This window comes from Sturnira hondurensis, unplaced genomic scaffold, assembly GCF_014824575.4.
Source record: "Sturnira hondurensis isolate 20B ecotype Veracruz unplaced genomic scaffold, ASM1482457v3 Scaffold0022201, whole genome shotgun sequence".
NCBI lineage: Eukaryota > Metazoa > Chordata > Mammalia > Chiroptera > Phyllostomidae > Sturnira > Sturnira hondurensis.
In genome coordinates, this window is record NW_028094832.1 from 357,774 (window position 1) to 385,051 (window position 27,278).

The 27,278-nt window shown below is 51.3% G+C and overlaps 1 protein-coding gene across 5 annotated transcripts; it reads left to right on the forward strand.

The window, feature by feature from the left end:
- ZC3H12D (zinc finger CCCH-type containing 12D) lies at positions 1-27,278 on the forward strand. 5 transcript variants are annotated; one of them, XM_037034766.1, is made up of 6 exons: positions 1-239; positions 8,253-8,628; positions 17,304-17,443; positions 20,350-20,584; positions 23,495-23,601; positions 24,541-27,278. In XM_037034766.1, exons 2-6 carry the CDS (start codon positions 8,324-8,326, stop codon positions 25,323-25,325), a joined length of 1,572 nt encoding a protein of 523 aa, XP_036890661.1. In that variant the 5' UTR covers positions 1-239; positions 8,253-8,323; the 3' UTR covers positions 25,326-27,278. The 5 variants fall into 5 exon arrangements, with proteins under 5 accessions (XP_036890661.1, XP_036890659.1, XP_036890660.1 ...); XM_037034764.1 differs by lacking the exon at positions 1-239 and adding an exon at positions 2,752-3,373; XM_037034765.1 differs by lacking the exon at positions 1-239 and adding an exon at positions 2,752-3,356.

The following is a 27,278-nucleotide window of genomic DNA, read 5'->3' on the forward strand; positions in this document are numbered from 1 at the left end:
CAACCCAAAGCAAAAGTACCTTTGCAGCTGAACGTGACTCTGGCATCCAGGAAGTGGGGCTGTGGCATAAAGTTTCTCCTAACGGCCATGTGGCCCAGCTGGGTGCTCCCCTGGCTTTAGTGACACCTGGCCAGCTGGGCGGAGAGGGGCAGTGCAGCAGTTGCTGGCAGCTGGGCAAGCTGAGGGGAGCTCGGGAGTCACTCCGCTGTGAGGACCGACTGGAGCAACACACCCTGCTGGTGAGTGCATGTCTCCTGACCATCAGTCTGTCACAAACACTGTGCAGACTTGTGTGGAGAGAGACAACATTGTGGGGGAGGGGTGTGAAGTTTGGAGAGCAGTTCTTGGACGGGGACTCTGATTTCCCATGCCTTAAATTGTAAGTGCTCAGATAAAAAAAAATAGTAAGCACTTTGAATTTCCTTTAGGTGAGATCTTTGTTCATTTTAGCAAACATCTGTAATTTCAACATGGCTTTTGTGGGAAAAAGATTAATCAGAGGAAGCTCTTTGGTTTAAGTAAGAAATTCTGCTATAGTCTTTGAAGGGGTTTTAAAATTTTATGAAATCAGAAGGCATAGGATCTCAGGCACATTTGAAGCCTGTCTTCATATGTCTGAAAGCATCTTCTAGGCTAGAGATTGAGGCGGGGGCGCCCAGTCTCCTGGCAGACCAGGAACACAGGGCAGCAGCTCCAGACACCGTCTCTTCTAGAGGCTGCTCAGTAGGCTTTGTGAAGGCATATGAGCAAAGTGAAAGGAATCTTCATTTGATGCCTGTGAAGACCCTTTTGGCTAGTTTTCTGCTACCACTGGAAACCTCAGCCATACCTTTCAAGTCATAAACTCTTCTTCAAGGCCCAGTGATGCCAGCTCAGGGGTGCCAACATGTGAATAGGTTGGGAGTAGAATATAGTGGAGGGTTTTTTTTTAAAGATTTTATTTATTTATCTTTAGAGGGGAAGGGAAGGAGAGAAGGAGAGAAACATCAATGTACGCTCGCCTCTCGTGAGTCCCCTGCTGGGAACTGGCTTGCAACCCAGGCATGTGCCCTGACTGGGAATCTAACTGCGATCGTGTGGTTCGCAGGCCAGCACTCAATCCACTGAGCTACACCAGCCAGGGCAGGGTTGGTTTTTTTTTTAACTTTGGTTTGGAGTTGCCTAGGGCTATGGATCAGGGCTGTAAATTCTCATGTGTGCACCTGGAGTAGCTCATAGTGGCACAGAAGAGCAGGGGACAAGTTTGAGGCAAAAACAAAAGGTGAGGCCAGTCCACCCACACTCATAGCTGTGTTATTCATACAAGCCCAAAGATGGCAGCAACCCAAGTATCCATTCATCATTGGATGAATGGACAAACAAAATGTGGTACATACAGTACACGTAATGGAATATTATTCAACCTTAAAATGGAAGGAAATTCTGACACATGCTACAACAAAGGTGAATCTTGAAGACAAGGTGCTGAGTGAAATAAGCTGGTTACAGAAGGACAGATACTGTATGATTCCAGGAGAGACAGAAAGTAGAATGATGGTTGCCAGGGGATGAGGGAGGGGGGGTAGAGAATTAGTGTTTAATTTGTACGGAGTTTTCACTGGGGAAAATGAAGACATTCTAGAGATGGCTGGTACTGATGATTGCTTAATGCCACTGAACTGCACCCCTAAAAATAGTTGAAATGGTAAATTTTACGTTATGTACATTTTACCACAATTAAAAAAATTGTTCATTCCCTTAAAAAATAAAATAAAAGCCCAGGCATGGGCTGAAGTCTTTGCCTCTCTATGACCGCCCCCAAATCCACCTGAGTCCACTGACGGGCTCCAGACCTAAGCTGAACCACAAAACTTCTGCCTGGACTCTATTTAGGAGAACTTTCTCTGGATCACAGTGGGTGAACTCTGGAAGCCGTGTGTGGTGGATTTCTCTGGAGCTGGCAGAGGGGGCCCAGGGCTCATTCTGGGGCTGATGTCTGGGTTCACCCTGCACTGTGGCCCTGAGGGGCCCTTGGTAGCCCCTTGGACCTGGGAGAAGGTGGGATTCAGCAGTCTCTCAAATTTATCAGCTGTGGGATCCGGGGTAAGTCAGCAAAACCTCTTTTCCTCAGTTTTCTCACCTGCAGTAGGAGTGATGAGGTAGCTCTTCCTACCTCGCAGGGATGTTAGGATTTCCAAAGATAACACATAAGGAAGCACCTTGCAATGACGAAATCCTGTGTACATGTTGAGTTACTGGCCCGCCACAGGTCTCACTCTCTCAATCCCTCGTTCTTCTGTTTCCCTTTTATCCTTTTCCTGCGGGGGCTCTCGCAGTCAGCGTTTGCAGACCTTTGGTCTGGACTGGTTGATTCCAGAAGGAATAGATCCGGCCTGGTCCCCCCCCCCCGCCCCCCCGTTCCACACTGGGAGGTCCCACTTTCCTCCCTCTGAGTCCCTGCCTTCCCTCCACGCTGTTTGGTCGCCTCGAACTCCGGCTTCACGGCGAACACACCGCCACCGTCCAGGAGGGTGAACCCTGGAAAAGCGCCTTGGTGGATGATGCTGACCGTGGGGCGAGCTTGTGAGGGGACTTCGAAGATTTGCAACGAGTCACCCATCATCGGTGTTGTCTGACTTCCAGTCAAGACTTCGGGAAGAAAACTAAAACGAACTTGCTCATACTTTCAGGCCTTAACAATAGAAAGGAAAAAGAAGCCGCTGGCAGGGCCGCAGGCCGGTGGTGGGCGGGTGTCACACCAAGGGCCGCGGCAGGCTCTGGGGAACGGCCCCAGGCTTCTCCCTTATTTAGAAGAAGTTTGAAAAGGAAATGAAATTGACTTCAATGTCTCAAGGGGAGAAAAAGCCTCTGAAGTGGGAGGATTATTTTTCAGTCAATTCTCTTCAGCAACGCAGTTCTGTTGGAAACTGAGAGCCCTGTGCCCAGCGCTGTGGACCGGACCTCACGCGGCCACGTGCTCCCCACCCCGCCCCCAGGTGAAACCACCAGGGGTTTTTTTTTGCATTTATTTTATTTTGAAAACGTTCAGGTTTCGTTCCACCCGAATGCAAAGTTACAAACACTGACACGGCCTCTCCTCGCAGCTACTTGTGACCAGGGAGAAGTCACCTGACCCGGTCAAGTTTCGGATTTTCCACCTCTGCAATGACGAGACATTGCCTCCGTCCTGAACGCAACTCAAAGCCACACGGTGTCTTCGGCATCTCCTTCCCGTTGTTGCCGCCGCCACCGACCGGCTCTGTCACCCTCACTTGGGGCCACTCGGAGCCTCGTCGGTCTCTTCGCCCCCACGAGACCCCGGGAAGTCCGAGGAAGAGTCTCGACGTGAGAGCGACGTGGAAACACTGAGGAACCATGTGAAATGAACTTTTATGTTCGTGCTGCCAGTTTCTGTCTTTCTGCTCCTTCCTTCTCTCTGACTTTAGTTCCTTCTCTCTTTTCCTTCTTTCTCCCAGTCTTCCTTTCTCCTCCCTTCTCTCTCACGCTTCCCCGCCAAAATAAGGGCTCCTGCGCATGCGCCAGGGGGCGGGGCGGGGCGGGGCGGGAGCGCGACAGGAGTGGAGCGTTGGACTCTGGGAAGGTTCCAGGGAAGACCGGACCGTCGGGTCGGGCGCGGGGGAGGAGGGCCGGCGCTCCAGGCAGAGGGAAGGGCCGAGAGACCACAGTGTCCCTTTCAGAGACAGTGAGCAAGTCCTGATGTGAGGCTGGGCAGCCGGATGAGGGGAGTGACCTCTTCCTCCGTGGAGACTGGACCCCATCTGGACCCCAGCCCGACCCCAGCCCAAGGGAGCAGTGTTCTGAGAAGGGGCTGGTCACTAGTTAAGAGAAGAAGGAGGGGCTGGTCTGGAGGTATGTGACGGAGGAGATTGGAAAGTGAGCCTGATCCAGTGGTGGCGGGCCTTGCTCTCTCGCTGCCGAGTGTTGACCCTCACTCTGCAGAGGATGGAGGCACGTGGACATTTTGGAGAAGATACAGAGGTTTTTGATCAGTGCGCTAACTTGACTGGAGCTGTGGGTGAGCCTTTGGTAAGGGGGTCCTCCGGGAGTCCTGGAGAGAGGATGTGGCACTGCTGGGACTGGGAAGGCCACTTCCTCCTTTGCTGTCCAGGTCGGTGAGGGCCCTTCTGGTCTCTCCCTCAAAGGATGATAAGTCACTCCTCACCTGTGTTTTGAAAACACGTGTTTATACCAGAACTATTGTGCCTATCATCATGACTCATGGCTTATTTTTTATGTTTTTTTCTCTGTTTTCCCAAATAGGTTGTAAATGAATTGAAATATGACTGTATTATTTTGTTTTTATAGAACTGGGTTGCAGCTCAGTGCTGTGTGCCTCCTGGGTGATCAGTATTTGTTACATGAATGAGCGAATGAATGAGTGAGTGAGTGAATGAATGAATGAATGAATGAACAAACTAGGATGCTGGTGCTGTGAGTGTAAAGGAGAGGATGGTTTTAGAAAATGTCCAGGGAATAGAATTAACAGCCAATTGGATGTAGTAGTGAGAGAAAGGAAGAGTCAAAGGTGACTGAGGTTTCTTCTCTGGGCCTCTGGCAGATGCCATTCAATGAGATTCAGAACCCAAGAAAAAATATATGAGGAGAAAAGATAATTTCAGCTTTGGACATTTATGAAAGAAAAATTTATTAAACTCCTCAGCTAGACTAGGCACTGTGCCAGATATTGGTGATTCTGAGGCAAATAAGTCAGAATGCAGTTCACAGGTTCTTGAAAAATATTTAGGTAAATGACAATTCACTGAGTCATAACAGGTGTGAGCAAAGTGGCCGGTGGAGTTGTAACTCATTCTATCTGTGGAGTTAGCAATGACCACTTTGAGTTGCATTTGAGCTGAATCTTGAAGTTTGCCAAACCAGAGCACATTCCAGGTAGAGAGGAAAGCATAAACAGAAGCACAATGGTGAGAATGTTCTGGAATACTTGGGGAGCAGGGAGAGATTCAGCATGGCTCTAGAAAGAGCGGGTGAGCCAGTGGTAGGCAGTGAGGTGGCCAGGGACCTGCGCTGCTTTGGGATAGCTCAGCAGCCTGCTCAGCAACTGGTGCCTTTCCTGTCGACACGGGCTCAGAGGGTATTTCTAAGCAGTAGGCGACATGGTCAGACTTGTTCTAGAAATACAGTGCTGGCTACAAATGGGGGCGGCACCAGATGGGATTTCAAAAGGGAGCCCTTTGGAGGTGGCTGCCAGGCACTGTGCATGGGATGAAGAAGGCAAGATTGAGGCTCGGGTGGGGCAGGTGAGCAGTAGGAAATGAGTACGACAGGGGCCAGACTCAGCGAGGGAGGACACTGGGCCTCTGTCCTGGGCCCTGGGTGACATGTCTTTAGGCCACCCACACAGACCCATCTATGTGGAAATACTTACTGGAAAACTCTGGAGTTAAGAAAAGCCTTTTTAGTTTTCAATCAACCTTTCACTCTTAAAAACTATTAAGGACCCCAAAGAGTTTCTGTTTATGTGGGTTCATCTATTTATCTGTCTGTCTATCTATCTATCTATCTATCTGTCTGTCTATATATCTAATGTATCCATTATTACAAACTAAACTAAGAAATTAAAACATATTCATTCATTTTAAAATAATAAACCAATTATATTAATATAAATGGCATATTTTTGTGAAAAATAACTACTTTCCAAAACAAAAAAAATTATAAGAAGACTGGTGCCAATGTACATTTTTGCAAATCTCTTTACTATCTGGCCTAATAGAAGAGAGCTAGGATCTCATAGCCACTTCTGTGTCAAACTATCAGAGTATCACACAATGTGTAGTCTCTGGAATACTTCATGGTACACTTTCGAGAGAAGGGCATTATTATGGAAACAGATTTTAACTTTGCAAATTTCCTGAAAGGGTCCTGGATGCCCCTGGGTGCCCCCTGGACCGCACTTTGAGAACCACACTGAAGTAGACTCAGCAAATGTCTGGTAAATTACAGTGTTCTGAGTCCCCATAACATTTGATTCAAACAACACGTATGACAGTTATTTCACAGATAACTGTGTGCCTGGTGCTTAGTAAGGGACCTGAGCCAGAAGAGCAGTCGTGGGCTCATTTATGTAGGGGCTAGGGAGACATGAGGGGGATGAGAAGAGGCCTGGACAGGACCTCACCATTGAACAAGTGAGCAGAGGCCAAGGAAAGAACTGGAAAGATTTAGGAAGAGACTCGGGACAAGTTGTACAACCTGAGGGAGAAGAGAGAGTTACAAGCAGGAGGTTTTCCAAACATTTCTGATTTAAAATAACAAGGTAGAGAGTTGTCCACAGTGTCAAAAGTAATGGAGAGGTTGTATAAGGTAAGGAATGGGAAGCTGCTGTTGGACTTGGCAGGGAGGGGGTCACTCGTGACTGTGGAGGGCCGTTTGGGGGTTCCAGCAGTCAGTGAGCTCAGGCAGAATTGGGGGTGACAAATGGGGACAGCAGAGGCCTCTCTGTCCAGGAGGTTGGCTGAGAAATGTTTTTCCCCTGTCAGCCTCTGTCCCTGTCAGTTCTGTCTGGGTGCTAGCACTGTAGGGGGAGGTTCGATGTGAGGATGAGAAGCCGAGTTGGGAACCTGGAGGAGAGATGGGAATACTGCAGGGGGCTCCAGTGGGAGACTAGGAACTGAAGGTCAAGACCAAGATTGATGGACACAGATGTTCCATGGACCATGGTTTGTAACCAGAGAAAATGGAGGACAATCTAAATTTTCATCATTTCTCATGTGATTAAACTCCATCCATTCATCCATCCATCCAACAAATGCATTGAAGTTCAGGTGTTCCAGGCCTCTGTTCTAAATGCTGGAGATACAGGGACTGCAGCACAGATAAACAGGTGTGGAAGGAGTTCCAAAACTCATTTTTATTAAGAAAAGTAAGTTGCTCAACATTGCATACAGTATGACACTGTTTATGTAAAAACAATCCCCCTGAATAATACATGTGTGTATCTGTTACATATGCAAGGAAATGCATAGAAAAAATGCTGGGAGGTTGGAGACAAATACTCAGCAGGAGGGACGGGTGGGATTGGAGTGTATATGGAGAGACAGTATGTCCCTTTATTCTTACATTTCTGCATTGTTTCAAGTTTTCAGTCAATTTATTTTCGTGATTATTTCTGAATTTTTAAAATAGTTTTTGAAAAATGGAGCTCTTTGTGAGTAGGTAAGAAGGGAACCCAGTCTGTCCACAGTGTTCCTACTGGTTTAATCATCCTCTTTTTGTAAACATCTGGCTGCAGGCCTTGCCTGCACAACACCCCCCCCCCCCCCCGCGCCCTCCTCCAAAAATGCGAAGGCCAGGCAGTGATGCCTGGGGGAAAGGATAACATTTGGGTTAGGACCTTTCGTTCTAGTGGTTCAGTATGGTCTAAATGAATTGCTAGGGAGAGCTGAGCCAGTACACAGAGCTGAATTTGGGCACATTTGCTGGGAATAGAATTTACTAGGGGGCACTTCTCCCTGTTTCAGCTAAGGAGCTGTATTAGTTTACTAGGGCCACCATAACAAAACACTGCAGACTTGGTTATCTTGGAGATATATGTATATGGTATTTTATATAATATATACTATTCTATAATAATATTTTATGTTATTATTATTGTATCACAGTTCTGGAGGCTAGAATTCTGAGACCGAGGTGTGGTCAGGGTCGAATTCTTCTGAGGCCTCTCTCCTTAGCTTGTAGATGGCTCCCTTCTCCTTGTGTCTGCACTTGGTCCTCCCTCTGTACCCACCTGTGTCCAAATCTCCTTTTCTTACAAGGACACCAGTCATGTTGGATCAAGGCCCACCTTAATGACCTCAGTTTAACTTAATTACCCCTTTAAAGATGCCATCTCCAAGTATAGTCACATTCTCAGGCACTGGAAGTTATGGTTTCAAGATACGAATTGGGCTGGACACAAATCACCCCATAACAGAGCCTTAGAAACATTTCTTCGGCCTGCGTACCGAGCCCTGGGTGGCCTTCTCAGAGGCCCTTGATGCCTCTGGCCATGTTGGGGGGGGGGTGCTGTGTGGGGTGAAGGCCTGGGAAAGAGCGCACTAGTAGAAGCAGCGTGACTGCATCTGTGGCTGCCCAACCACACTGAGCAACTGAAAATCCCCAAGGGGACCAGGCGTCCTCGACACGATTTCCTGACAGATAAGGTGTGGAGGGAGCACAGATCGATTGCCCTCAGTAACCTGACAGCCAGGCTGCTCAGAAAACAACTGATGGATGATGCTCTTTCTCTTTAGCTCATGCTGGTGGGGCTCTGTCAGGAGGAAGCGGACAGCAGGACCCTTGCCAGGGGCCTGGCTGGCACAGCATGGAGCACTCAAGCAAGATGGAGTTTTTCCTGAAGCTGGGCTACAACCGGGAGGACGTGCTCAGGGTGCTGGACAAATTGGGCGAGGGCGCCCTGGTCAACGACATGCTGCAGGAGCTGATCCAGACGGGCAGCCGCCCCGGAGCCCACCACGGCAGCCCTGCGCCCTTGCTGGTTCCCCGGGGCTCCTGCGGGACCCCGGACTCCACCCAGCGTGGGCTGGGGACTGACCCTGAGGAACACTGCGGAGACCTAGCCAGTTCCTTGAGACCCATCGTGATTGATGGCAGCAACGTGGCAATGAGGTAGCTTTCTTCATTCCATAGTGGAGGGATGGGAGAACTGCCCCTCTTTTCAGTTGTTTGGTCCAAACAACTTGGGGCCAGTGGCTGGGGCTTTGAATCCCTCTTCCACCTCTTAGTAGCTATGTGGCCTTAAGTCTGTCACTTAACCTGTCTGTGCCTCTCTTTTTCCATCAGTGCTGTGGGTATAAAACCTCCGTAGAAGGGAGCTGCCCAACGTGCCTCGGACAGTACCTGCCACACAGCAAGGGTTCAGCAAGTGGTAGCTGTTACCATATTAACCCTGAGAGAGGCCCTTTTGTGGGGAAGGCAGTGGATAGCTGGGGAGGAGCGGGTTCTTGTCTGGATTCTGTCCCTGACGAGCTGTGTGATTCTGGGAAAGCTGTGTTTCTTAAGTTTCCGGTTCTGAGACACAGGCCACTAGATAGGACTTCTGCTTCCTTTTGAGGGTGTGAGAATCAGATGGGAAAATGTACTTGAACTTCGTTGGAAGCCCTCTGCTGGGGTTATGTGAGAGGGGTGGTGGTGTGGTTTCCCAGCTGGGTTGGAGAGGTGAGCTCCTGGCCCAAGGCTGCAGACTTGGTGGTTAATAGTTGCGTGTTTTGGTGATCAGAAGGTCGTGCCCTGCCGTGCCATTGTCTTTCCTGGAGGCCAAGTTCAGCTGTGAGAGAATCTCTGCAGCCTCCCCGACACTCCCCACTGGGCGAGGAGGAGGCATCGCCCAAACAAGTGCATTATTCTTACTACTTGGCTTAGTGACAGAGGGGCAAAGGGCAGAGACATAGGAAATTGTTCACTCACAGCTGCAAATAGATACACTTCCCTTTTCAAAAGCTGAGCTGTGCGTAGGAATTGAGAAAAGATGTGTTATAGCAGCACTGAAGGTGTCAAGAGGGCCCCCTTTGGCTGACAGGCTGGGTGGTTTTCCCTGGGGACTTGGTCACACTTAGCATTTGTCACGGCAGGACCCAAGTTTGAGATGGCTCACCCCAAGATGGCTCAGCCTCAGGGGCTGCTCCTACCTGCCTGGTGTGTGTGGGGTCCGCCTCAGCCAGCCAGGGCTCCCTGGGCTTGGTTAGGTCTAATGAGCCCTTCCTTCTCCAGGGCTTAGAAGCTGGTCCTCAGGGGTCTCTAGAACCTTCAAGCATAGGCTCTCAGCCAGCCTGTGGGGTCCTGTTTTACTCGAGATCTCTGGGGGAGATAGGGGACTTTTAAGAATCCAGTCGGTTTGAAGGTCCTAGAGAGAGGGTCTAGAGGTTGTGAGAGGGGCCCTGGCTGCTGTCTGATCTGGCACGGCTCCCTCTGGGCATTGATAGAAATGTAAGACAATATGGCTGAAACCGAAGACCTTTCCAGGCCAGGGTTTTCAGAAGTGCTGAGATTCCAGATCAAAGGAGTAGAACAGCTGTAGGAGGAAGAGACTTCTTCAGGTGCTGCAGGAAAGCGTGAGCATTCTCTCTCTGGGGACCAGACGGCTTTTAGGAATTGCTGTGCTAGGGCAGTGGTGGAGGGTTTCCCTTTGATGAAAGTCTGTGTTACTGCTTGGAATCCAAATTGCAACCACATCCTCTATTTGCACAAGAGCACGCCGTGTCCCGGTGGCATCCGCCCGGTCCCACTCTCACAGCTCCCACGATTGCGATCAGTTTGATCCCTTCCAATTGAGTCTGTGCAAGGTACAAATGACAGTCATCCCCCCAGATATTATTAAAGATCTGTCACACACCTGCTGCCTGCTAGTCTCCTCAGTCAACCAGGACACGTGCCTTTGTAATGTGTTCTCAGAAGTCCAGCATAGGCCTCCATGGGCTGAAATCAAGAACCACGTTCCCTCTGGAAACTTCTTGCTTTTTCCAGCTTCTAGAGGCCATCTGCATTCCTTGGCTTGTGGTCCCTTTTATTGCCAAAGCCAGCAGTGTCCTGAAATGATATGTAAGTGTGGCATGTGTGTTCATGTATGTATTTCTCTGGGGAAAAGATCCACAGCTTTCAGTAGGTACTTAAAGTGTCTGTGACGCCCCGCATGAAAAGAACCACTGATGTCAAATGAGAAATTACAGATAACGCCACGTTTTATGGGAGGCACAGAGAATGTTAGAGCTTGGACACTTGACTTTCTCGGCTGAGCAAGGAAGAAGCTCAGGAAGGGACTAGATAGGCTTGGCCAAGGTCAACACTGGCTCTGTCAGGTCCTGGCCTCCACCCCTGTGCTCCAGCCATCCTGTCTTGTGTAGAAGCTTCCATGGGCTTCTCTCCTCAGAGTTTCAGAATGTGCAGCCTGAGGCTGTGTGTAGTGGCTGAACCCAGTGGGCCTGGGGTGACTGCTTGGCAGCTGGGTCACTGGCCAAGTGCCTTGTAAAAGAAGTGGAGTGTATGTGGGGCAGAGCAGGGAGCTGAGAGTGGGAAGACCTGAGTTCTGACCCCAAACCTGGGGCTGTCCCGTGGAGCTCCCTGGGGTGAATGGAAGTTCTGTACCTGCGCTGCTCATTATCGTGGCCACTTGCCACTTGCGACTCCCTAGCACCTGCAGGGTAGCTGGTGTGACTGAATGGATGCATTTTCATTTTTTGAATTAACTTGAAGTGAAGTGCAAATAGCCTCCTGCCCAATAGGGGAGTGTCTATTGGGCGGCTCTAGCCATTCAGCTTGCCAGCCACGTGACCGTGGTGTGACTTGCCTTTTTTGAGCCCTGTTTATGTGATTATGAGGTCAGACTAAATACTGATAATCTTAAATGGTTTTTCATCTCAAACATTCTAGGTATTAAGGTGATTATTTTATGCATGGCTTGAAAGAAATGAATGCATTTTTCTCCTTTGATGGAGGTCCAGAGAGAGCAAGTAACTGGGCCAAGGTCACAGAGCAGTAAGTATGGGCTCTGGATTCCTTGCTGTTGTTTCCAAAGTCCTGCATTTCCTGCAGCACTGTGTACCTCTGGTTCTCCGCATGTCCAGCCCTGGAAAGATTTCTCCCAGGTGAGAGACCCTGACCCACACAGGCATTTATCCTAGGGCCAGAGTCTGCCCATGGTGACCCCTGGACTTGGACTTGCCTGCTGCTGACAGGATGTGCTAAGCCTCCCATCCTTCACCAGGGCCCAGGGGCCTTCTGCAGGACTGGCACCCAGGATGCCTCTACTGCCGCTGCCCACCTTCTGGGGACCCTCAGGGCATCAGGGTGCATTGCAGGGTGGCTCTGAGTGGGTAGCATCATAGAGACTGGCTTCCAAGTACAATCCTCACACCTTCAGGGTGTGTACATGTGTGTGTCTGCGCGACAGAGGGAGAGTGAGCCGAATGCCTGAGTCATTGTATATCTGGACTTTAGAAGACTGTCTGGCAGGTTTTAAAAATAAGATGGCTTTCATTGAAAACACATTAAAAGCCACATCTCGGTGACTGGGAAGGACACTGGTTCTCACGTGACAGCTGTCACCAGTATTTCTGTGCTTGGAGCAGGCAGGGGCACAAGTGTTGCATATTCCGTAGGCAAATTTAGGAGAGGCATGATGTGAAGGATCAGTGTGGGGGAAATCCACCTGATAATTTCACATCCTCTTACTACCCTGGGCAAGGGTTTCATTTGAATGTGTCCTCACTTGGGGTAGAGGTTTTTTTTTTTGTTTGGGGTGCTGTTGTTTATGTTTCTAACCTCAGCAGAATCTGGCTTCTTTGGGAGGGAGGAATCTTCCAAGGGAGAAGCAGGCCCACCGTGGGAGGTCTCAGTCTGGCCCCTCTCAGTGGGCTCCCAGTGGCTGGTGTGCCCCCTCGGGCTGGGGGCCAGTTCCCTCTGAGCAATGCTGGCCTTGGCCTCCGACCTAAGTCTGTACCCAGTCCTCCGTATGTAGGGTGAGGGTGCTCACAGCAGCCCCCACTGCCCTGTCTCTTCCTTCTGACCTGGGCAGGGGGAGATCTCTCGGTGAGAAGGGCCATCACTCCAGGTGCAGAGTGCTTACAACTTGGCCCCAAATAAGAAACAGACAGTGGGGGTCCCTTCCATGTCATACCTCGAAGGGCCTGTTCCATGAGCCACTAACTTCTGCAGAGACTTCTTGGGCACTAGTTGAGGACGCAGTGGTGTCCCAATTAGGTTGGTTACTGTAAACGGCGACACCCTGATTGTGGCTGCCCTGCACACGACTGTCATGTAGGCAAAATTTGTCTCAGGCACCAACCCACTTGCCCTTACTGCCCTCCCTTAAACCTGCCATTCCTGTTTCCTTTTCCCAGGGCCTGGCTCTCAGCCCGTTGCCTGATAAACTGGTTCACAGGAACCAGCAATAAGCACTGAGCTCCCTCCCCAAGAGCAGGCCTTTGAGCAGCAGCTAAACTTAGGCTTCCAGGAAGCTGCTGCCTGGGTCGCAGGGGCAGAGACTGGGGAGGGGCAGGGATGGGTGGAATCCACTCGGGGGAGGGGGACAAGTGTTTGCAGCCCCATGAATGAGGCTCCAAGCTCTGCCAGGTCAGCGAGCTGGGCACGTTCTTTGCTTTAGTTTCCTCAAGGGTGAAATGGGACGAAGGTCACTTTCTCAAGGGCTCGTTGTAATGATTAAATGAGGATCATGTGCAAAGTGGCTGGGTACAAAGGGCTCTCTGCGGATATTAAGGATGAGCTCCAGGAAGCAGGGGTGAGCCCGATCTCGTTCACCATTCTCCAAGCGCCCCTCCCAGAGCCACGGGAAGTAGATGTGCTCAGACGGACTTGGGGTGTGTGGGGGAAGCACAAGTGGAGGGCTGCCTTGGGGTTGGGTATTTCTCTGTGTGGGGGGAGTGGGCTCTTGGGGTGGCCACGAGTGTTATTGCTTGACCGGGTGGGGCCTTTACGGGCTCCTCTTAGAGGTGGACCCCCACATGGTGAGGAGCTGACTCCTCCTTAGGGCATCAAGCTGGCAATTGCCCATAGTTTTCTGTGGCCTGAAATAAGGTAGCCATAATGGGGTTTTGGGGTTGGTAAAAAAAAAAGAAAGAAAGAAAGGAAATGTGGCAAGGATGGAATAGACCATCTTCCCATCTCAAAGGAGACCAGAGACTTATGAGTGGGGTGTGTGGGAATTCAGTCCTGCAGGACAACGGACCTGAACGAAAACCTTCTGTTGCACTCAGACCAACTTAGGAGGCCGGAGGGTCAGCTCAGACTCCCCTGTGCCTGGAACCAAAGCTGCAGGAGAGGACACGTCCTCAGGAGAGAGAGAAGAGCAGGCTGTCATGGGCTACAGGCTTCCCCTGGTCTTCGCGCAACTCATCTGCCCTTTGGAGACTCTTGGCTGAGGGTCCACATCTTGGAGTCTAGTGTCAGAGAGGCCACGGGGCCGGTACTTGCTGCACAAGGCTGATGGGGGTGACTCTTCCTGAACCCTTGAACTCCTGAACCTCTGAACCCCTCCCGTCTACATGCCCCCAGCCAAGGCCACTGCCAGCTGGGGTCCTGACCGGAGTCGCCAGGACCGACACCCGCTCGCCTCTGCCCCCTCACAGGGATTGGGGTCAGTTTCTCTCCCTGTCCCCCCACCACATGCCCATCAAAGGTATTGGGGAAGGAAGGTGGGCTTTTCAGTGGTGTAGTCACAGAATAGAGAATAATCAAGAAGCAATTTTTGAAAGAAATCGTGGTAGCGACAATTTATTTGAGAACTGACTGAGGACAGACTTCCCTGCAGCCAGAGATGCATGTGTTTTTATTGGGGGGGTGGGGGGGCATCAGTTGTTCACATTACTGCTTCAGTGTGCTCAGGTAATAGATCCTGTTTTCTAGGACAGATATAATCTCTTCCCCACCTTTTAGGTAGTACAGAGGGGCAAACTTTAAATTTGCCAGTTTGGGATGTTTCGGCGTCTCTGAATTCTGGGAGACTCAGGCTCTGTGTTTCTTCCCCCTCCCCTTGTCCTCTCCCAAATGGCATCTGGGGGCTTTGAGACCTGGTGTTGGCTGGGAGAGGGGGTCTGGGGGCCTCCCTGGGCTCTGTTGCAGAGTGGCAGGGCTGGCCTGGCTTCCAGGTGGCTTTTAAGTCATACTGGCATAAAGGGCTGTCCCTCCCATGGGCCTCTTTGTCCATCACCAAGCCTCAGGCACCCCACCAGGTCTGCGGGTGTGCAAGGGAGCAGGCGTGTTGCTTTCTGATCACCTGTCCACCACTGTCCTCCAAGGTAGCCCGTGGCGCTGTGGGGCGCTGTGCCCACTGAGACCACGATTTCTGAGAGGCTTGCAGCCTTCCCAGGCTGTGCTGAGGCTCAAGCCTTCAGCCTCCTCTTCACATCCATCCTGCTGTTCTGCCGTCTCCCCTCCCCTTGTGGCCCAGTTTGGGGGAACAGGCCTGGGGGATGCAGGGTCGAGGACCCTGTGTATGACCCGTCCTCCTTCTCCCTCCGTCTCCTTTTTTCAACTTCCGCTGGGAGGAAGGGGCTAGCTTCCCACTTCCTCTTTTTACTTTACTTTATTTTTTAACAACAGAGACAGCTCCACTGATGTCTTCTTACCGTTTGCATAAGCCTTACAGCTCAGCCGCAATGGCCAAAGCGCTATTTTCTCTAAACTGGAAGACACAACAGACGCAGGCAGCCAGGCCTCATTCCTGATCTCCTGGAGCTGAAGGAACTTAGAATTCTGTCTCCATGGAGCCTGACTTCCAATATTGCTTGGTCATGTTCCCAAACACTCCATTTTCCTCTTTACCAACCTGGGCCTGCCCTAATCCCCTCTGAGGGAATAGCAGGAGAAGCCACAGACTAAAGAAAGCACAGAAATCTGTGCTTTCTGAAGTGCACCCTCATCCGGACATGGGCTGTTTCTGCAGGCCAGGCCTCTTGGGAGCATGTGAGGGTCCTGGTGACCTCTGGCTTTCCACATACCTACCCTGCCTCTCCCATCTCACCTCTTACAACTGTCCCCTCTGCTCACTCCACAGGCTGCAGTCACACTGTCCCCTTTTTGGTTCTGAAACATGCCATGTCTTGCCTGCGTCAGGTTTTCCAGCCAGCTCTTCCCTTTGCCTGGGTGGTTTCTCCTCCAGTTGCTCATAAGACCAGCTTCTTCTCAATCCTTTATTTATTCAACACATTTTTATTCAGTCTGTACCAATTGTCAGGCCCTGTGCTAGGCACTAGGAAGTCCATGGGCACTAGAGGAACGCGTGACTTAGGGAGGCCAGACCTGATTCCTCCCCTGGTGAGTGTGAGCTTCCAGTGTAATGAGCACCAGAAAGGAAGGAGGAGTCTGGTGCTAGGAGGACTCATAATAGGGAATCCGACGGGCTTTAGAGCTGGGGAGATGCCTTTTTAGAGAAAGCGGAGATGAAGCTGAGGCCTGAGGGAGGAGAGGGATGGACTGGTCAAGAGGAGAGGACGGGCTGGCGAGGCAGCTCTCTGGGGGGAAGGTGAAGGGGCAGGACAAGGTCCAGACGAGGTGCAGCCGAGCTGGAGGCAGTGAGCACCTAGTGATCTCATCTTGAGGCCAGGCTGCGTCTCATCCACAGCTAAGTCCAAATGGCTTTGCATTCTCAGTCGTTCAAGTCGATCCAGCAGAATGCCACTGACCTCCACTGACTAAATCCAAGGGTTGTTTTCAGGCCTCATCGGTCCTTTGCAGCAACATTCGGCTGCCTCCTTCCCCCTTCCCGTGGCTCACGCAATGCAGCACTCTTCTGGTTCACATCCTTTCTTTCTGCAAGATTGTCCTCCTCTACCTGTAACCAGCCGTTGAGTTCTAGAGTTTCTCCAGGGCCAGCTCTAGGCCTCCCACTCTATCTCCACGCAACTGTTTCCATGCTGCGGCTTCAATTGCTGCTTGAACCCACTGTTTCCACACTCATCTCCAACTCATTATTTGTCGGCGATCAAACTTGGGATCTTTCCCTGTAAACCCTGTCCTCCTCCAGAATTCCCTGTCTCAGTGAAAAGTCCACCGTCCAGTTGCACAAGCCAGATGTCTGTATCTAATTACCACGTTCTGGAGATTTTACCTTCTAAATATCTCTCAAGTTCACCTCACTTATGCACCAACACACACTTGGCTCAAGTCACATCTATTTTTGTCTTGATGAATACAACAGCTTCTTAACTGGTATCCCACCTCCATTCTTGCTCCCTCCCAGCTTATTGTCTTCTGTGCTGCCAGATTGAACTTTCTGAAACATACATTGGATCACATCATATTGTATTACATGTACCCCCAATCTTAAAGCCCTTCTATGACTTCTTGTCCCTCTTAGGAGCAAGCAAAGTCTTCAATAAGGCTCACAGGCTCTGCCTGGTCTTGAACCTCCTCTCACACCCCTCCCTCCTTCCTGCCATCATCGATGTCTTTGGTGGAGTTTATTGACCTCCTTGCTTGGACATGGGGAGACCAATAGCATAGTCACAACCCTCTCTCAGTGTGAGAGTGTTCTGCAGATGACTACTGACATCCATGTTATGTTGATTCTTATTAGCTTCAGTTAGTAAGAGAATCTGGTCAATTCATCCTTGGAATGCTCTCGCCCTGGAGTGCAAGACCCTCTACAAATCATCAGAAGCTACGTGGTTCCAGTTAAGAGATGTATTTTGTGCAAAGAATTAAGTATTTAAAAAAATGTAGCTTTGTCTGATTTCCATTGATATGACACCATGATTCAGGATATTCCCGGGGGAAATCGCTCTCTAGAAACCCTTTCATGTGTCTACAGATTCTTTGTTTTCCCATTGTAGCCATGGAAATAAAGAAGCCTTCTCTTGCCGGGGCATCCAGCTGGCTGTGGACTGGTTCAGGGAAAGAGGACACACCTACATCAAAGTTTTTGTCCCGTCCTGGAGGAAAGAACCACCAAGAGCTGATACCCCCATTAGAGGTATGCGGGGGCAGATCCATGCTCACTAGGTACTAGTCACCTTTCCTCAGTAGCACTCCTGACAGTTGTTTACAGTCTGTTTTCCACGTGGCTATTTGTTTGCTGATGTCGGTCTTCCTCACTGTTCTAGGAGCTCTGCGAAGGCACGGACTCTGTGTGCTCACCTAGCGTAACACCTGGTATTGCGTAGGTGCTCAATACCTCGTCGTTGAGTAGATGAATGAGCAAATTACTTTATCCTTTAATGTGAATTTAAGTTTCAAAATTAATTATGTTTTACAACTTTTAACACTACAGGAAGATTGGATCTGTATCTACCCCTCATAGGATATAGGATCTGAAAGAGACATTCATTTGGCCTAGTGATGCCATATTTATTTATTGAATCCATAGTCCAGTCTCTTCATTTAAAAAATGGGAAGACAGAGTCCAGGGGATTCTTTATTTTTAATTCTTAGCTGGGATTATTTAAAACTATATAACAAGAAGTCAGATGCTGCGCCATTAGCCTTGTTTCAGCCGAGTCCGTGAGGGTAGGGTTGACCTCCTGGTGATTCTGGGAGATTTCTTTGACTTTGTCTTCCAGCCTTTTTACCAAAAATGTTTGTTTTTAATACCATAAACGGTTACCGATTACTTCTACTTCTCTTTTGGATTCTCTGTTTTGTAGATAAAATGCTATTCTTGTCTTAGGGATACAGTATCCTTTTCACTATTTCTATAATAATTCTTTACTATGTCTATAGACTTTCACAAATTATCTTAAGTTCCACAAATTACATTTATTTTCTCTCTGGTCAGTTTCCTTTGTTCACCTCTGCTTGTAGCTCTTTCTTTTTTGTGCAGGCTGTTGTGTCTTCCTCTCAAAAATCTGGTGGTCTTTTGGTTTCCAGTTTTTCCTTGTGAATAAAAAACCAGATTGGCTAATTAACTATTTATATATATACATATCTGTGCAGTTGCCATGGGCTTTCTCTCTTAGAATGTGACCTTTCCCTGACGGCGGTGCCGACCGCTGGTACAGGGGTGGGCAGGCAGCTGGGCACCCACAGCCACCACACCTTCCAGTGCCACGTTGATGACGCTTTTGCTTTAGGACAGCAATTTTCAACCAGTGTTTTAAAACACGCCATACCTGACACCCACTAGTCATCCAATGTGTCATGGCACACTCATGTTTTAAAAATTCTTGCAGCCCATTGATCAAAAATTACTGCTCTAGGTGGTCAAAGGCCACCTGGGAACCTCCGCTTCCCTTTTCCCCGGACATAGGGAAAGGAGGGGGGTGCAGCTGCCCCATGGGTAGCCCTTCAGTTAACCCCACCCTAGCTTTGCTGACTCCCTTCCCTCTCCATGGCGCCTGGAGCCCTGGGGCTTTTCAGAGAAAACGGCCTCAGCTTCTCTTCAGCCTTCTGCGCACATTCTGGTCTGCGGTTCCCTTTGCACTGTGGGGTCAATACGATCCTATCTGCTTTCTGTCTTCCAAAAATGTGTCCAAATCCTGGGTTCGCCACTGTCCCCAAGCCCATAAAAAAGATTTTATTTATTTTTAGAGGGGGAAAGAGGGAGAAAGAGGAAGAGAAACATCAATAGGTTGCCTTTTGCACATGGCCCACATAGGGATTGAACTCCCAACCCTGACTGGGAATTGGACTGGTGACTTTTTGCTTGGGAATTGAACTGGTGACTTTTTGCATTTGCCCTGACTGGGAATTGAACTGGTGACTTTTTGCTTTGTGGAATGAGATCCAGCCGACTGAGCCACACCAGTCAGGAGCTCCCAAGCCCATTTTTAATGTGATTAAGGGTCCCCTCCCTCTTTGTACTTTTTTACTGCCATTTCAATGGGATTATGAGGAGCAGGGCATGAGTACTTGCATCCAGTTCTCCATCATGAACTGGTCGCCCCAGACTACTCTGTATGGTGGGGATTATTCTGTATGGGCTGAGCTGCTGTCAGCAGCTGTGCAATATTTAAATCTAGTGTGGGTGAAGAGTGGGGAAATCATTTTGGGATAGGGAAGGAATTTTTAAACAAGCCGCAGCAAGTGCAAATGTGTGGGAGAAAGATTCATAAATTTGACTACATTAAAACAAAAGCTTCTATTCATTAGTGTTACCACAAGAACAGTGAAATGAAAAGGCAAGCCTCAAACTGGAGATGCTAGACATCACATATTCCTGATGAAGGATGACTGTCCAGAATTGACAGAGAATGTTAGAGAATGCCTTCCGATTAATAAGACAAAGACAAAGGACCAATAGAAAGATGAGCAAAATGCATGAATAGGCTTTTCAGAGAAAACATAAATTCGCCAATAAACATGAAAAGATGCTCAATCTCGTTAGTAACTACAGAAATGCAAAATAAAACCACAACAAGAAGACACTTGACACCCACCAAGTTGGCTAAAATTCAAACACCTGAGAAATGCCTAGTGTTGACAAGGTGGTCTTGGTGCTGTGTTGGGCTGTTGGGTGTAACCTGATGTAACCACTTTGGAAGACCACCTGGCATTATCTTGTAAAGCACCTTTCCCCATCACCCAGCCGTATCACTCCCAGAGTGACACCCTAGAGAAACCCTTGTATTTCTATACCCAGAGACTTATGTGCAAAGCTGACAGCAGTGGCCGTGTCACTGTGGCCAAACCTCACTGACACAGTGTTAAATGACTGAGGCAGAGAGAAGCCAAGAGCCCTCTTGACCTGCGGCAGCTGGCTCATTCTGCTCAAGACCTCCCCACTCTTCTGATGTGTTGAGTTATAGGGCATGGGAGGCGGGATTTGGCTCAGAGGGAATCCCCGAGTCGCCAAGTGTGCTCTGTGATCTTACAATAATCCTTAGGAGTGGGTAGTCCTCTGGGAAAGCTGCTACATGCTGTCCCCCACCCTGTGGCCCCCAGAGCAGCACGTGCTGGAGGAGCTGGCGAGGCAGGAGGTGCTTGTGTACACGCCGTCTCGCAAGGTGAACGGCAAGCGCGTGGTCTGCTACGATGACCGCTACATTGTGAAGGTGGCCTACGAGTGGGATGGCATCATCGTCTCCAACGACAACTACCGTGACCTGCAAAGCGAGAACCCCGAGTGGAAGTGGTTCATTGAGCAGAGGCTGCTTATGTTCTCCTTCGTCAATGACCGGTACGTGGTGGCCGAGGGGGCACTGCTGGGGTAGGGGGTGATGGGAAGAAAACCACTTCTCACCTAGTGAGGCCCCATGGGGCTGGCCGTCACAGGCACACTGTGCTGGAAGCAAAGGATGACCAGCCACAGGGACAGCTGGTCTGCGGTCACCCTCTCTGCTCCCCCAGGCTGCACAGCCTCTGTGTCTCTGCGTCTCCTCCCTTTTGTGACCAGCTTTCTCCACAGGGCTGTGTTGCCCCAGCTGTCCGTGACCCTTCTGCTCCCATGTCCACATTGGGCCGGCCTGGCACAGAGATGTCCAGCAGGTGGGCCAAGCATGGGCTTGGGGGTACCATACACTTTTTGTTTTTATCTTTAAAGAATCTAATACTTCAAATATCTAGAACAGATATTAGGGGGGAAATCTGAATTTTGTTGTACTTTCCCCTGCTGTTTTTGTTTTCCTTTTTGTTTTTTAAGTTTTCGATGTTAGAGTGCAGTAGGCAGCATCCTCGTTGGGGTTGTCAGGATCTTGGAACTGACTCTGTTTCAGTACCTCTTGGTTGAAATTTTCTAGAGGATCTGCTTGATGCATCTAACTCCTAGGTTGGTTCCCCTGCGTCAGGTCCATCCTGAACTCACCAGCTACTCCAGAGTCTCAGGGAACAAACGCATTAGCAGATGTTGGGCGAGGGCCCCTAGACTGAGCTAAGCTGGGGAGGAAGCAATGGCTGGTCCACTGCAAACGTGGTGGAGGGCACGGGCTAGGGCCCTGCAAGGGTGGTGTGGGTCTGAGACTAGCACAGGGTGGGATGAGGTGCAGAGGGCAAGCAAGCCGGGACTTCACTCCCACCTTATTTGTGTTCCAGGCCATGAGGGCTTAGTCCTCATTCTGGGCTCTCCCACTGGTTTTTGGGAATGTGGTTTGAGACAAGCTCCCCGACTCTGTGAAGACAGGTACCATATCTCATGTGCCATGGCCCACGCATGCTTGGCACACCATGGGCACTCAGCAACTAGTTGTAGATGAGGGAGTGGCCGCAGTCTGGGGAAGGGAGAAAGGGGAGGGAGGAGGTGACATGTCAGCTGGGTCAGGCCACTTGCACCAGCCCCGACCCAGAAGCCCAGGAGGCAGCCTGGCGTGGTGGAAAGAGTGGGGCCTTGGGAGGCAAGAGGTGAGGCTCCAACTGAAGCGCTGCCATTTCCTGGCTCTGTGTCATGGGGAAGTCACTCAGCCTCACTGAGCTGAATGTTCTTTATACTGCACTAACTGTACTTGGATTAATCATATGTCTGAGATGGTTGTGGGGTCGAGAGAGTATTGTACCCAGTTATTCTCAGGCTAGGCCAGGACGCAGGCCTCCAGGGGACGCTGTGGCCCCCACTAGCCCATGGCCACTACAATCGTAGAGGTGGAGGACCCGCTGAGCCCCAGGCGGATGCTCGTGGCAGCTACCCTGTGGTAGCCCCCATGGTCATTTCCACGTACACAAGGCTGGTGGCACCCTCCCCCTGGCTTAGGCATGGAAGACTTGGCAAGTCTGGTCACTGTGGGTTCCAGAAAACCCTCACCGAGGTCAGAGAGATCATGGCTGCCTCTGGCCTGCTGACAGCCTGGGGCCCAGGCCAAGGTTTTTTTGACGCACAGGCCTCTGCTGAGGGTCTGCCAGAAGGTCACTTGGCTGCCAGAGGCAGAGCCTGCCCGCTTGCCTGTGGGTGAGGATGCCTACCCGAGCTCCTTGGGCACGTCCGTAGGGCCCTCTTAACCCGGCTGGCAGCTGCAAGGCCGGGAGGGAGCAGGAGGTGAGGCCTTTGGGAACTTTTAATAACCGCAGTGGGCGGCTCCCCAGATTCTTGGTCGGGGCCCAATTCTGAGAAGCCAGCTGTGTAGCTGGGATCTGAGCTGAAGAGGCTGCCCGGGATCACCCAGCTCCAGGCCAGCCTGGTGGACCGGGTCTGCAGGGTGGGACCCTAGGGGAACACAAACTTGTAAACACAGACCCTCCATTTAGAATCTCCAACCCCTGCAGCAGAGCTTGTTTGTGACCTGGGAGTGTCCTCCGGGGAATGAAAGTATTCCTATAAAAAGTGGATGGCACTCAGCCAGGGGAGTTTCCTCCACAGGAATGTTGTTTTCCCCTTTGAGCCCCTTGAAGATTCACTCCCTTCCTTGTTAGACCAATGCCAGGGTGGAGGGAAGGGGCAGGCAGGGGCAGGGTGGGTCAGAGGTCATGGTCGAGGTCAGGCCGCTGGGAGCTGAGGCTTAACCCACCCAGAGCCCCAGCTTTGCAAAGGAGGTGTAGGCCTGCCCGGGGGGGCTGGGATTCGCAGCTCTGTGGACTCCTAGAGGGTGTTCCAAACTCTGTAAATAGTGACCCCTACCCTGTATGTGCCACAGCTGTGGGGGCGAAGCTGCAGAAATGGGGTGTGAGCCTCTAGGAGCTCGGAGGACAAGGGCTGTTGGTAGCCCCTCGGAGGGCTCCGACTTTCTCTGTCGAGGACAAGGGGAGGGAGCTCAGAGTGGCTTTCAGAGTACGACCTAGAGCAATTACGCCTCCATTTGAGAAGATGAAAATCGCACAGCGTTGACGGGCAGATTCCCGAACGACTCAAGATTCTGAGTAGGTGGGTCTGGTGGGAAGCCAGTCGCGCATTTGAAAAGGACTCCCTGGATGATCTCGGTCCTGCCGGCTGGAACCTCAGTGGGAGAAAGTATTGGAGGAGGCCCAGGGGCTGCTGTCCTGAGGTCGGTGAGAGGAAGGTTGTGCTGCTTTAGCGCCGGGACCCCCTGGGTGCAGGAAGAGCCCTGGCAGGGAGCCTGCCTGAGGCTGTGTCTCGTGCTGAGCCCCCTGCCGGGTGCTCACCACGCAGGTGGAACTGTTCAGTCCCCATTGGTCTTGCAGTGCCCGCCCTGTGCTTGTTTTCCAGGTTCATGCCTCCTGATGACCCCCTGGGCCGCCGGGGACCCACCCTGAGCAACTTCCTGAGCCGGAAGCCAAAGCCCCCAGAGCCATCTTGGCAGCACTGCCCCTATGGTGGGTGACACCCTGCGCCCTGTTCAGGGCCTTGTGTCTTAATGGCAGTTTGGGAAGCTTGTCTGGGAAGCAGGGAGACTTTGTGCTCCCCCGGCTCCCCTTTCTCGGTTTCTTCACCCTGGTGCCCTTGTGTCCCATGAAGCTCCACCCCCCAACCCTGCCCCTTATGGACGTAGGTCAATGCTTTCCGTTAGAGGGCTTTTGTCCAGAGCCCTCCAAGGAGCCAGCCTTCTTGGCAGCTCTCACGAACTTGCTTTGGGAAGTTACCTAATGTCCCCAGGCCTTGGCTTCTGTGCCCATAGAATTCCAAAAAGCCGTGGGTGATAGGTAGAGTCACTTCATGTTAGAATTAAGGTGACGTACATTTAGGTCTGCGCATCCTGCCCCCGTTCACTCTCAGAGGCGCCCAGGTTGTGATAATAATTGTTGGATCACCTGTTAGGACAGTCTGTAGGGAGAGAGCAATGGTTAGCACAGGGATGTGGACACACAGGGAAACTGAGGCAGCACAGGAGACACAGTCCTATGCCATAAGTACCCACTGCCCTCTTCTTCCTCCACCCCAAGCTTGGCCTTATCCATAGATTTCGGGGGCGGGGGGGTGGAGGCCGTGGCCGTTGGATCGAGACATTGGTCTTAGTCCCTGGCCAAAGGGAGTTTCTCAGATTAACATTCGCCCACCTGATACTGGGGTCACTGCGCCCAGCGCTCCATAATGCAAGAGGCAGGCACTGCACCCTGGTGCAATCTGTCTGTGCCCAGTGTACTTTCCCCAACCCTGTCCTGCTGAATCCTGATAACTCTGGGGCCTGGAAGCTTTACCCGCACCATCTCGGAGAAGAAAGGCCACGGGGCTCAGCATACCAGGCCTCACAGCCTCTCCTGCCTTTCCTGCCTTGGGTCTTACCCACTGCCCTCTCTCTTCCCTGCCCCTTCCAGGTAAAAAATGCACCTATGGCATCAAGTGCAAGTTCTACCACCCCGAGAGGCCACACCACGCGCAGCTGGCAGTAGCTGACGAGCTTCGCGCCCAAACTCGGACCTGGCGGGGCGCAAGTGCCAACGAGGAGCGGCCAAGGGGCCGGACGGAGCACCGGGGCGTCCCTGCCACTGCCTGGCCTGGCCCTCGGGAGCCTGGCACCCGCAGCCTGCCCCCAGCCAGGCGGCCTGCCGATGTGGTGGGCCTCGAGGATGGCCTCTCGCGGCTTGCCTTCAGTGATGATCCGGGAATCCTCAGGGCACCCTCGCCAGGCGCCGGCTGCGGCCTCGCGCCCGGGTCCCGGGACTGGGTGGCCCCTAGGCCTTCGTTGTCCCAGCCAGTCTCTCCCGGCCTCCTGAATCCCCAGAGCCAGTCAGGCCCACTGGTCCAGGTGCAGGCTGGGGACCACCCTCGGGACCCACAGAGTGACCTGCTATCCCATCAAAGGGGGCCTACCGACCCATGGGCCCTCCCGCATGGGTCCACTCGGTTCCCAGCATGCTCAGCCTGGGCACAGTTGGGCTGGGGTGAAGGCGCCTTGTGGGGACCCTTGGGGTCAGCAACAGGGGCCCCAGCCAGTGAGCGGGACTCACGGGCGCGTGCACGCACAGCTCTCTGCAGCATCTTCCCGCCCCACCAAGTAGACAGCATCATGGCTCTGTTCCCCGCTGTCTCTGACGTCACCAGGCTCATTGCCCTCATCCAGAGATGCCAGCAGTCTGGTTCGCCCCTGGAAAACCCCTAAAGAGTGAATCCAGGCCACTGCCAGTGATGTCCCAACCTGGCCTGTGGTTGCCCACTTAATACCTGGGTTGTCCCACCTGCAGTGAGCGGCCTTTTCTTTAAGGATGGTCAGGGAAGCCAGCCTCTTCACCATCACCCGTGCTCATGGTGGCACTTGGCGACTCATTAACAACGTAGGGCTGCTGCTGGAGTTCTGTGACCCGCAGAGGAACTTGGCTACCTCTGTGGGGGTGTGATTTCTCCTGCCTGCCAGAGGACTGCAGGTCCCACCAGGCTCCCAGGGCTCGTCTGGATGACTCCGGGCTGTTTCTGTCAAGCTGTAGTTGGGATCCACAGACGGGTCACTAGATCAGTGTAGTGGGTCACACCAGAAATGGAGTGGAGCAGGAAGTCTCGGAGCATACACCACACAATCAGGCTAAGTACACATGAAACTCATTTGTTACATGTGTGTATGCCGGTGTATCCATGTGAACGTAATGTGGGTCATGGGCAAAAGTTTGAGAGATCCTGATAAGTGGTCTTGAATTTCATTGCATCAAATCGTGTTTGACACTGGTAGTCAGTTGGCCAGTGGAGGCTTTGGCATTTGTGGTTTTCATATGACCTGTCTCCCTTACAACATCACGCGGGGAGCACAGAGTTCCTCGATGTGTGGGTGCCACTTGCTACTCTGATGTGCCTGTGTTAGTCTGTGGAGGTGTGTCAGGGGCACGTCCTCCTGAGGTCCTGCCGCATGGCCTTCACCTACTGCACACAGCATACACACATGGACACAGCTGGACACCCTGTCTGACTCAGGGATAGGGGGTCCAGCACAGGCCCTCCACTGGTAGAGGCTTTTGAACCACACCTCACAGTCCAGATCCTTTTGCTCAGAAACCTCCAGGTTGGTTAGAGGTGAGCTGGGATGTGTCTCAGTCATGGAGGCTTACTGACACCTTGCACTGTTACTGTTTTTTCTGGCAGGTGCTGCTTTGAGTTTGGGGGAGAAGTGATTCACCCATATGCAATGGACATGAAATTACCATTGCACATGATATTGCCAGAGCATGGACCCTGTGTCCTCAGGAGTCTCTGAGTAGCATCCGCCCGTTGGTTCTGGGTTAGGAGTCCAGCTCTGCAGGTCTCGGCTGGTTTGTTCATGAAGGAACTTGGTGGCTGGGCTGTGGCAGAGACTGTGAGGCATCTCCCAGTGGAAAACCAGCTCCAACTCCTGTGAGCTTCCTGCAGACTGGCAAGAACAGGGGAAGCTCTTCTTGGTGTGTAGCTGGGCTGCACTGTTGGTATAGCCCAGGGTGTACCCCAGGAGGATCCACTCCTGGCCCTCTGATTCATGGTCATTGCTGCCATTGGAGCTACGGTGATGCTGTGTCCGTCTGTGAACCCGTGCACCCTTTTAAACCGGGTTCTTAGCATGGCTTCAGACAGACCTGTCCCTCGCCTCTCCCCCCACCCAAACTACCTTGTTCTTTGGGGATCTCAGGCCAGAAGAGGGGCAATCACTCTCTCTAGATAAATTGGATTTCCCTCTTGGTCTTTCTTTCTTTTGGCAATGGTTTTTACTTCATTTTACTTTATTATTTTTGGTGTTTGTTTTCAATATTTTTTCTTGTGACTTGACAAGTTTTATTTTAGAGCTGCGTTTGTCTCCTGGGCCTGTCTCCTCATGTGGACGCATTGCATTGCTGATTTACAGGTGGAAGTGTGTAAACTCCTTCCTGAGAGGACAAGTTTGAGTTTTAGTAAGCTGTAAAGCTATTTCATTTGGTTGCTGTGACTAAGACTAGCACAAAACAAGTGAAGAAACAGCATTTCAATGTAATCTCCTTTGGAATTTTTTCCAAAGTCTTGGTATGTCTTTGTGACACAAAACATAGATGAACCCTGACTGGTGTGGCTCAATGGATTAAGCACTGGCCTGTGAACCAAAGGGTCCTCAGTTCAATTCCCA